This window comes from Rhagoletis zephyria, unplaced genomic scaffold (genome assembly GCF_001687245.7).
Source record: "Rhagoletis zephyria isolate East Lansing unplaced genomic scaffold, Rhagoletis_zephyria_1.1 Rzeph_scaffold_00284, whole genome shotgun sequence".
In the NCBI taxonomy this organism is placed as follows: Eukaryota; Metazoa; Arthropoda; class Insecta; order Diptera; family Tephritidae; genus Rhagoletis; species Rhagoletis zephyria.
Window position 1 is genome coordinate 31,788 of NW_016157368.1, and position 12,119 is coordinate 43,906.

Below are 12,119 nucleotides of genomic sequence, written 5' to 3' on the forward strand. Positions count from 1 at the left end.
AATTAATATCCGAAATACACTCTTCCCTAGTAGGGCGCTTTGATAAATATAAAAAATATATATAAAACATGATATATAAATATTATATCAAAAATTTAACTTCAATTAATATAAATACGCTTTGAAGTCGGCAAACAAATTTTGAAATTCACGTTTGATGTTTATTTGTTTTTAATAAAGCCGCAAGTATGTCTCTACACTTGGATCATGCTACAATACAGAAGCTAACTCATAACTCTCCTGAGATAAGGGTGCGCACTTTGGAACAAATATGGAATAAGATGAATCGTGCCAATGAGCATAACGAAAAACTACACTTCAAGGCAGGAGAGCTATGCAAACAACTTATTCGTTGGTTTGAGTTTGAGCCACTAAGTGCTACACAACGGGTGCTTCAGTTACTTTTATTGATTCTTCGCTCGAACGAAAAATCTATAAGACAGCTAGGTGTAGAGCGTTTCAAAAGAGAAATGGATAAAATTAGGTTGCTACTCAGGAAACGTCCCAGCGAATCTCAAATAGTAGATGAAATCATGTACATATTGAAAGAATACCAATATAATCAATTAGAAGATAAAATAGATGACGTTACAGAAATTTTTGACTCGCTTTCTGTTGCCAAGGATGAAGGCAGTCATTCTAGAAATAAGGATCTGTTAATTCATTTTGAACCAATTGATTATGAGCCAGCGTGGTCAATACCTACACCCGCCGATTTTACAACTCTCACTTTTATGACTGACCTATTGTCGTCGACAGATGTGGAAAAAGTGGAAGCGGCAAATGTCCTGCTGCATCTGGAAATCACAATGCTAGACTATCCTGCTGAATATATGCTTCAATCTCCACATGTATTCCTTAATCTAATGCATTTATATCGGTTTTACGATGACATTGAAATCAACAGTTTGTTGGAAGATGTGGCACGAACTATTAACGCTTACTTGCGCCTGCTTTTAAAGCGAATAAAAACGCGCAATAATGTAACAGCATATTCAGTTAAAACATCAAAATTCGGTAATACGCAGCTAAAAGTTGGTACAATATTGCGTTTTGCTATTGAAAAAAGCATACACATATTGGAGGTAACGATAACTGAATTCTCCAAAGAAACCCGACAAATTGTAGAGATTGTCACTAACTGCCTTGAACTGTATCGCATTCAACAATTAACAATCGGCACAAATGTACTTATGAGGTTAAATAAAATTATTGCAAGCCTTCAAGTATGTTTCGAGCAGGATGAACATTTTACCTTACAACGCATTAAATACCTCTTGCTTGTATGCTTATTGGACGATATTATGCAGCATAATATGAAAATGGGATCTTGTAAAGGAATTCCACAAGTATTGGAGTTCCTCTTGTGCGATTTTTCCTTTAAAGAAAATTTTCCGAATCGGTACAAAAACATTCAACAGCGCTATTTAAATGCTGTTGGTGGATCTAAACGACTTCGGGAATTAGATGGTGTTATTCGTACTACAGTTACTTTATTAAAAAATCCTCAAGCCATCGTGAGTGCAGATATTATAGAAAATGGACTAGATATTTTTGAAGGGTTGGAAAATTTAAAAAATATACAGCTAGCAGAACTAACATTCAATGCGATTGTCAATTGTAATGCACACTATATTTCGCAGCCAAACTTACGCGCTAAAGCTGATGAACTTTTACTTCGACTACTGCATCTTACACATGAACCACTAAGGTTGCACATCTTCAAAATGCTTGCAATGTCTGTAAAACGACATTTTGCTGCCCTAATGGAATGTGAGTGCTACAGTATGGGTCTAACTCATGGACAATTGTTGGAAGCTCAAGTGTTGGGAGTGCCGCTGAGCGGTGAACTTTTGCTCAATCTCATCTACGAATGCACCGAAGGAGCCCACGAAAGTATTCGCAAAATTAGCCAAGACGTTCTTGTATTTATATTGAAATCTCAGAAACTTTTGGGAGAACATTGGACTAAACTGTTGGAATTATTGTTGCCGGTCTTGCCTTTGTTGCAATGCTGCACAAATTCGCCACAGATAATAGAACTTTTGCAAAATTTACTTGATCCTGATGCTAAGCAGTTGCCATTTTTGGCGGTTTTGAAAGGCAGCATAGGATTCATGTTTCACCGTGATAGCGCCGTACGCAGTGAAGCGTTGACACGCCTTATATACATCATGAATTCAGTGCCGGATGCTGACAAGTATATACCGAATCTGCTTTATATAAGTGATGTTATACCCAACGATTTATGTATTTTGAAAACACCTCGAGAATATACCCGGATCTTTATTAATGTCACAGATTTTTGTGAGCGGGATACACTGCTTAATTTGTTGAGTATATTGGAGATGTCCGATGTGGAGCCTGTAGTGCGTAAAACGACGCTAATGCAGCTAAATGTTATGTGCCAACAATGGCACACTCTATCTGCTTTCTGTGAGGAAAGTGCGCACTATTTGATACTGCGAGCGCTCGAAAACTCGATGGTGGTTGAATCGTGCGAAGATTATACTGGAGCGGCGGTCCCCGCTATCGGTGTGCTATGCAAAGTTTTGCTCTATGATACTGGGTTGCGGTGCGAACTTTCCGATACGCCAAATATATATGTTTTACTACTGCGTGCACTTTGTCTTTACCAGAACGAAATACAAATGCGTCAAGATGCATGTATTTGTCTTTTTTTACTACTATATGCCAACTATGTTGTGGTGTTGGGTAATCAGCGAATTGAGGCTCCCAAGTCGTTGGGAAATTTACAAATACCATTGAGTTGTGAGTTGCAGGCAATTAAGAAAAGAGATATGTCCCTTCATCACTACGATGGTACTTTCAAAAGCAAATTAGAAGAAAATTCATATATTCGACAGTTATTGGCTTTTAACTTTTGCAACCAGCAACTTCCTATACCCAAGCAATACTTGGAGAAACAAAAGAGTTACAATCTCGATGTAGGGTTACATTTGACGTTGCGCGATTGGCGTCTAATGAATGCTACAATACCAAAACAAAATATACATCGGTTTTTACGGGCGATTCTAAATGCAACAAGTCACAATTCGTTAATTAATGCATGTGTTTCACTGCAACTACAGCTAATGGTGCGTGATCAGCACTCTACTGCAGGAGCGTTGATGCCCGATGAAGTTGCTGACGAGCTATATAGTATAATTGGCAAGTACTTGCAGCTCTCGCCGGGCAATGAAACTGATTATGAACTTTTCGAAGAATTGCTCGATCTTTGCGATTTTTGTGTACGACTCTCCATACCCATAATATGTACGCGCTTATTAAAAGAACTTATTGCAGACTTCCAACACGCTATGATATCACTTCTTAAGGTATCGGCGACACCTCTACGCTTGAATCATAAATTGTGTAGTTTACTGGGAAAGGTAATAGCAGCAGTCAAACCCGTAAAACACGCCGATGAAGGTATTTGCATTTTTAATAGCAACCTATTTGAATTGATCTTCCAGCTGATAATGCAATATTTCCAAAAACGGGATCTGTTACGCATACGTAGCTTATTGGATTTACAAAAAATACTCAGCGCTTACGATATAAATGTTTCCGATGAGCAGCTCGTGTCTTACTGCAAGCATTTCATCAAATTATCGCTTGCTTTGAAGTCCTTCACTCAGACAGGCGCGCAATGGCAGATTGATTGTCTTACCATTGTTTGTCAATTATATGGACAAATGAGAGAAGCCGAAACCAGTTTTAAGCTCAGTGAGTCCACATTAAAGTATTTGAGTGGCTTATGCGGTCACTGCGATCAAGCGGTGCGCGCACTGGCCTGGTGTATTCTTACGTACGTGTCGCACTTTAATTCCCAACAAGATACAAAAAGTTCTCTAGCAAAAGGTGTTGACTTGCTGCAAAATACCTTATTTTATCTTCCTGGAGGCTTTATGGCATGCTGTTTGTGCACTTTTCTAGATGTCGGCGAAACAATTGGGGTGCGTCAGTTAGCGGCCAATTTGTTTACTAAGCTTCTCAGTGATAAGGATAAATTTGAAGATGCAAACGTCTTGCTTACCAGGCATAGATTCCTCGAATTTGCTAGTGAAGCTGTACGTGGCTGCTGTGTATTTGGCCAACAATTACCCCCGCACATTGATGCCAATTCTGGAATCAGCATAGCCAATTGCGGTTTGATTGGTTTTCTTTGTCGAATTTGTTTAAGAATGTTGCAGTTGAACGGCGATTTCGCAACAGTGCTATGTGCGAGCAATTTTTTGACCAGATTGTATGAGTTGCTGAAGATATCACCGGAGCACTCCAACCCTGCTTACTATACAATGTGTGGTGATATTTGTCACTTGTACGGCGCTTGTTACCCATCGAATTTTTCTTTTCTGCAACGCATTTTGTGTCGGGATCAAGTATGGCTAATCAGCTTTTATCAGCTGCTCGACCAACCACTTGAGTCTGATGTTGTAGTCAATATATTACAGCTGCTCTTAGTTATATGCAAAGACGACTTGGCCTTTGAGAAGTTATGTCGAAATATTGCCAAAGCCCCTGAATTTCTTGTGAGAAATTTTTTGCGCGCTTTTACCATCAAGAATCTCAACACTCCCTTGCAAAGATGTTCTTTAGCAGCGCTTAGTTTATTGTTAATTAAATCGCACAACAGACGTCAAATGCATGATGAGCAAAAGACATTTCTGACGGTGCTGGAAGACGATATTGAAATAAAAGATCCAACCTTCGCAAAGGACAACCACATTACGGGCAAATCAGCAAGTATAAACGAAATGGTAAATGGCAAAAAGAGCAACAGTAGCAGTGACAATTTAAGCGCCTGTGATTCATTGTTTAGAATAGTTACCAAATCTGCAGCTGCCTTTATTTTTGTCCAGTTGTTCCTTCTCTTTCAGCACCTCTATACAAGAGCGGCTTGCAAATTTGATGTTGCACCATCCAAAACACAAGTACAAGTTAGCGAAACATTGGGCGTTCTACTGAGTCTTTCCCCTGAAGCGAGGTTAGCAGCTAAGGGTCTGAAACTTTTTGACAAAATGTCGCAGATTTTTAATACGTTTTTTGAGCAGTTCAAGTGCTCTGCTACCACGTATGTGCGCCGATATGGGGAGAACAAGAAACTGGCACTGATTAAAAATTTACAACTGCTGCTCAGCGTGCACTCACATTGGTTTGCAGCGCCGGATGCAGCGCTCACTGATAACTTACAGAGCATCACTCTCTCCAAGCTTACGATGCAGCTGTGGCCGTTTCTAGCACATTCCTGCGAATTAAAGCAGCTAGTATTGCAGGTGTGCAGCTTTCATAGCGAACATTCTTTTATTGTGAGCCAACAGTTTTCTGTACTGTTTTCCGGATATGCGCATTCATTGCTGCAGTTAGTTATCAAGTTGGTTATAGCGGAAACAACGCGTGTCAAGGCTAGCACAACCGAGAGCTTTCCAGTTATCAGTACCGGACTGCGCGTCGTTATGAATTGTTGCTCGTGTGCCGAAGGTCGCGTCACCATCATTAAGGCGCACATGCTGGACATATTTGATAGTCTGCATCCGTTTCATTTGAAATCACCACAGGTGAAAATGGAAGTACTGCGCGCTTGGTTGCAATTTTGGGAGTTATTTTCCCGTTACCCTGAAGGTGCGCAAACGCGCAATTTACGCGCTTTGTGTGATGTCATTTTACGCGCCCCGGCCGGCAGCGCCACACGCGTACTCACGCTTCGGATACTACGTAATATGTGTTTCTTGCCCAACAACCGTTCAGCTTTTATGACTTCTTCGGATTTTGTTTGCACTGTCGATGCGATTGTCGCTCAACCATTAGATTTGGCATCAACACCAAATGGGATACCGCAGTGTGCCTCTTATGAGGAGCAATTGATTGTATGTGTTGGAGTTTGGAAATTAGCATCTGCAGGCGCTAAGTATGTTGCACAATTGCGCAGCACCAATTTGGCTAAGCATCTGCGTCGATTGCACGAACAACTGGTGACTCTGAAAGAAAACGACTCCAAAAAGATTTCGCAGTTGCCTTTCGCCAATGATTTGTCTTATGTACTTGATGTAATTTTAAATATTTTCAATAACTGATCTGATTATCTATGTACCTAATTGTATTAATTACTAAAGTATACAAATTGTTTTTGATAAACTTATATCATAAAGATTTATTTATTTTTTTTTTATTTTAACAAAGCTTATATAATAAAATACAATATTATTATACAAACTAAAGAACGCAGCACTAGCTACATAGGCTTTCGGCTGGCCAGTGAGGACTTGACTGATTATATACGACGGAGAAGATCTGAGTCCTTAAGGAATTTATATATCTTAGAGACGTTACCATGGGAAGGATTCATTAGTAACTGTAAGGGATCAGTATGGTTAAAATTTCGCCGTCTATGAACTTCCAATTCAGGACAGAAAACTAATAGGTGTAGCACACTGACTGGGGCGTCGCAAAATGGGCATAAATTGGGTTGTGTTCCTTGCAGCAGATGAGCATTCGTAATGATACTGTGACCGATACGGAGTCTCGTATAAGGCGTGATGTAGTTGGACGGAATAGATGATGGGTAGCAAGGTTTGGTGTGGCTAGGGTTGATTCTAGCATAATGATGCATGTAATTCACCCACTCAGAAAGTATCTTGTCCTGTCTCTGCTGCACAATAAATCGATGGATATCATTTTTACAAAATAGACTAGAAGTCGTAACAGGAGTGAAGCTCATATCTTTTGCCGCTTTGTCTGCAAAAATGTTGCCGCTGATGCCAGTATGCCCAGGCACCCACATGAGCCTAATTTTGAGAGGGTGGATAATCATGATATTTCTTATGCACCCAATTATGTAGTTGTGATTATTCAGGTTTTTAACAGCTTGGAAGCAAGATAGACTGTCCGAGCATATGATGAATTTGCCATAAGCTTTTGTAGCATATTGCACGGCGTGGAGAATGGCAGTAGCTTCCGCAGTAAAAATAGAACAAAAAGGAAAAAGTAAACCATAAGATATATTTTCACCATTTTCTTTAACAACGGCAAATGAAGTGTAATCTGCCTTGGAGCCATCAGTGAATAGCAGTTGCCAACCAGTAGCTTTAGAACGAGTTGATATATCCAAAAAACAAGCATTGTATTCAGCAGATGTGGTGTTGGACTTTTGGAAATAGCTTAAATCGTTTATCAAAGAAGATTTATTTAGCAACCAAGGAGGACGAAGATTGTATCTTGGTAGCGATAATTTGGCCGGCAAGCAATTCTCTTTTGCGTAGATAGAACACATGTAGATAGCTGAAGATATTTTAGGTGTTCGAGTGCGTGATGTTGCCGAATGAAAATCCTTTCTCAGAAAGATGTTGGATGTGAGCATGAGCTTGGGATAAAGTTTTCTTATACTGTCTTCCATGTTGTCGAAAAGGCAAGGTAGACCTGCTTCTGCCAGAATGTTTTTGATGGGCGACGTGGGAAATGCACGTATAGAACGGCGGACTGCAGTGTGGTAAGGTGCAGCCAACATCTTGAGGTGGTTTTTAGCATGCAGCCCATATATTTCCAAACCATAGTTGACAATAGAAGAGATGAGAGCCTTAGTGACATTGATCAGTAAGTCCGAGCCGATGAAGGAGCGTTTACAAGATAGATATTTAAGAATATTTAACTTAACATATAGCTTTTGTCTTACGTATTTACAGTGTTCTTTGAAAGAATACTTAGAATCTAATACTAAACCTAAAAACTTAAGTGAATCTTCACAAATAATGTTTACACCATTAAAATTTAACAAAGGAATAGAACAACTACGTTTCTTACAAATATGGAGTAATTTAGATTTACTAGAAGAAATAGAAGCGCCTGAAGAAAGGGACCAATGGGAAATTCGAGATAGGATATTTGAAAAAGTAGACATTACTGTGTGCAAGTCAGAGCTTTTAGAAAATAATAATACGTCATCAGCATATATTTGATGGGAAACCGTCGGAAAATCCGAGAAAATTACACTGAGTTCATCGAAAGCTATTTTGAAAAGAATAACAGAAAGGGGAGAACCCTGCGGTGTGCCGTTATCAAGGGATAAGATAGGAGAACGGATGTTGGAAATTAGAACACTAACCTTACGATTGGACAGGAAGGATTTTATAAAATTGTAGATTCTCGGCCCAACCTTCCATTTATCTAGTTGTCTTAAAACTACATGGATTCCAATGCGATCGAAAGCTTTTAAAAAATCCAGTGATAGCAAAGATATATGATTCCTACAGGAAAGGACATCAGAAATAACGTGGTCAAGATGTAAGAGGGCATCAAGCGTACCCTGACCTTTCTTAAAAGCAACCTGGTTGTGATGAATGAATTTGTTTGAGTTTACAAACCATGAAAGTCTGGTAGCAATAATTTTCTCTAACAGTTTTCCCAAGCAAGGGAGCAGAGATATGGGACGATAACTGTTAACTTCAGACGAGGGTTTGCCAACTTTTAAAATGGGAATGACTGAACTAGTTTTCCAAAGATGGGGATAGTGGCCTGTTTTAAATATGTTATTATAATGTCTGAGAAGGCGAGAAATAAAGGGCATAGGAAGATGATTTATAATGGGGTATGAAATTTTATCAAAACCCGGGGTTCTACCTTTAACCGCCGAAAGGGCAGATCGTAGTTCCAGCAAGGTAAGATCAGCATCCAATTGTCTAGCCGACGACGTCAGTCCATTAGGGGATGGGCGAGGAGTGCGGAGTATGGCAAGCTTACTAGCTGTAAATTCAGGAGGAAAATTGGAATCAGAAGAGGAGTTGGAAAAATGAGAGGCCAATTCTAGAGCTATATCACGAGGATATAGTAGATTGCCATTCGGGGATTTTAGGAAGGAGAGAGGGGAATGCGAGGGTAGTCCTGTAAGCTTTCTTATGTCAGCCCAAACTTTTTTAGTACTAGAAGAGGCAGTAATGGTGCTGGTAAATTTTTTGAAGCATGCGACCTTGGCAGCTTTAGCACTACGGCGAAAAAGCGCATTGGCTTTCTTGTACATAATGAGGTTTGTGGAGGTATGATTGCGCTTGAACTGACGCCACGCATGTTGTTTGCTCTCTCTTAATTTTGAAAGTTCACTGCTCCACCATAACGGACTTGGTCGGATTGGTCTAGTTGGTGTAAGTGGGATGGCTTTGTTGGCTGCAGAGCGAATGATTTTTTGAATGCAGGATGTTTCCTGATTGATGTTAGACGAAACAGGAAAGTAGCAAGAAAATGTTTCGCAGGCGTCTTCAAATTTTGCCCAGTCAGCTAAGTCAGTTTTGAAGTAGACCCTAGGTTTGAAAAAATTTAAAGGACGGGAAGGGATAGTGAAAACAATAGGAAAATGGTCACTACAATGAAGGTCATCTAAGAGGCGCCATGATACTTTGGGGGACAGGGATGCAGAGCAGAGGGTAAGATCAATATGGGTCAAGGTATTATGGGTGGAGAAGTGGGTAGGGGATCCATCATTTAAAATAACACTGTTGGAGATTAAAATGGCGTCTTCAATGGCATGTCCTCTGGCATTCGCCGAAACAGAACCCCAAAGTGGACTCCAAGCGTTGAAGTCGCCAGCCAAAATAAAGGGGTGAGGGCCTGGTGGAAAAAGATTAGTAAAGTCTGTAGTTGTGAAAAATTGGTTAGGAGGACAGTAAGCACAGGCTATTGAAATTTTATTTGGGGTTTGAATTTCTATTGCTAGCGAGGCAATAATGGAAAGGGGGAGGGGAATGGGAATGTGGGGGAGGTTTCTCTTCACAAGGATAGCAATACCTTGTTTGGAAATAGCATTGTGAGGGAGATTATAGAAATAACCTATGTAGGCTTTAGGGGTATGTGCTGACACGCCACTGGCTAAGTGAGTTTCATTTAGAAGCACCACAGATGGGTTAAGGGTTTTTATTAACAACTCAAGATTAACATAATTATTAAAATAACCGTTAATATTCCACTGAAGAAAAGAGATCATACGAGATATCAAAATAATTGGAGTGCATGTAAAAGAAAAAATATATATGTAGATATGTATGTACTAGTTAACATTACTATGTATTAGGATATGAATATTTTACTGATTTGTAAATAATGATGTAGGTGAACTATGAGCATCTGAAAGAGGAGAAACTTGCGAAATCGAGGGAAGGTTAAGGTTAGTATTTAATGAGAGGGAAAGATTTTCGGGTGGGGAAGAACTAGACAGAGGGGAGAAGATAGGAGAGGGGGAGGAGAAATTTGAAGGAGTAGATGGAGTAAGGGAAGTTGTTATTTTCGTGGTATCAGTTGATTTGGTAGGTGTTATTAAATTAATATTTGAAGATGAATTGTTGGTTAGGTTTATGCTGGAGGTTTCATTAATATTGCGGTTAGGCTTTTTTGCTATGTTGGCAAACGAATTAGGATTAGGAGTGGAGGGGAGCTGATTTTTATATTTGTTAACGGCATCACGCATACTGCATTTAGATATAGTTTTGATTTTCAGGATTTCCTTAGACTGCTGAAATTTGGGGCAAACGTTGGAGGACGAAGGGTGATTACCTGAACAGTTGGCACAGAATATTCTTGAGCAGTCTGTTGGGGAGGTGTGATCAGGAGGAAGATTGCATGTGGCACAGGCAGGAGAATTACGGCAATGTTTGGCAGTGTGTCCTAGGATTTGACAAAGCTTACACCGCATAGGATTAGGAAAATACGGACGGACATCTAATATTCTCCAGGCGACTTCAATTCTTTCAGGTAGATTATACTTATCAAAAGTTAGTAATATAGCTCCCGAAGGCTTACGACAGCCATCAACAATTCGTGTGAACTTAAATACAGAGGAAACCCCTTGATCCTTAAGACCTTCAACAATTTCTTCGTCGGATAGTTGGCAGAGAAAAGGAGCATAAATGGTCCCTTTAACCGAATTTAGAGAACTGTGAAGCTTGACATTGATTGGGCCGGATCCGGGTAGCAGTTTGGCAGACAGGAATTTTTCCGCAGTTTTTGGGTTATTCACCAGTAACAGAAGACTGCCGTCGCGGAGCTCAGAAATATTATTTACCGCCTTACTTATAGCTTGAATTCCTTTGTATACAGCAAAACACGAAAGGGACGCGAGAGGCTTCTTCTCATCCAGCGATGACATTATCAAATATTTTGGATCGTCCTTTTTGGCAATCGGTAAATCCGGAAAATGGTCCAGTGGAATAGAATTTGGTTTTTTGCGTTTAGTTTTCAGCTCTGGAGATAATAGGGCGTACCTATTATCCCCAAAATTGGTGGCCCCAGGGGGCATAGCGAAAAACACGTGGTTAGAAACGCGAATTTAAGTTAGGTTAGTCTATCAAAGTAGCAACAAAAAGTAGCGCACAAAAGAAAAGAAATAACTTAATGAGCGTAAAGAAAAAACAACACACAAGTATGTATGTAGTTGGTAGGCACAATAAGCACAGCGAAATAGATAGCGACCGTTCACGATGAGTGTTCGTCGGTGACTGTATCATAAAGATAAAATTTTAAGAAGTTGTGTGATTAGATTTATATGAAGAAACAAATTAAGAAATAGACATGATTATAGGTGCGTTCGACAAGTCAAAAATTTGTAATAGTTTTCCAAATTTTTACTGGATGGCGTTCGATAACGACAAAAAATTATCCAACACACAAAATTTGAGAGAGCAAGCATTCATTTTGATGCAAAAGAAGCGTTCATTTTGCACTGGCAAAATTTTAGTCAGCAAAAATTATCCAACACGAAAACATATGATCACAAAACATACATTCCCAAGACAGCCGGTTCTACGTACCGGAATGTCTCGGGTTTTACCCGACCAAGGGCTGTTGTTTCGGCGACCTAACCCCGCTTAGATCGGCGATACCCCTCAATTATTGTTCGTCCATGGAGCAACTCCTTGCAGCCGGATTGCTTCGCATCAAATAATTATCATATCTACAGAAAAGATCGGGAGGACAGAGTCGGCGGTGGCGTACTCTTTGCCGTAGACTCTTCAATACCATCTGAAGAAGTTAGTCTTCCACACATTGAATCTGCAGAATTCAAATGCATTCGTGTTCAGGTTGGAAGGGGGTTTACTTACTTAGCTCTATGCTATATTCCTCCCCGATCTGACTTATCA

At 39.9% G+C, this 12,119-nt stretch overlaps 2 protein-coding genes across 2 annotated transcripts; one reads left to right on the forward strand and one right to left on the reverse strand.

Annotated features, from left to right (window-relative positions):
• ana3 (rotatin homolog anastral spindle 3) lies at window positions 1–6,197 on the forward strand. Its single transcript, XM_017610137.1, has one exon. It carries the CDS (start codon window positions 189–191, stop codon window positions 6,075–6,077), a length of 5,889 nt encoding a protein of 1,962 aa, XP_017465626.1. The 5' UTR covers window positions 1–188; the 3' UTR covers window positions 6,078–6,197.
• A 57-nt stretch (window positions 6,198–6,254) lies between these two features.
• On the reverse strand, window positions 6,255–9,987 carry LOC108358685 (RNA-directed DNA polymerase from mobile element jockey-like). The gene has a single exon (XM_017610138.1). The coding sequence runs from the start codon at window positions 9,968–9,970 to the stop codon at window positions 6,275–6,277; it is 3,696 nt and encodes a 1,231-aa protein (XP_017465627.1). The 5' UTR covers window positions 9,971–9,987; the 3' UTR covers window positions 6,255–6,274.
• Window positions 9,988–12,119: the final 2,132 nt, after the last annotated feature.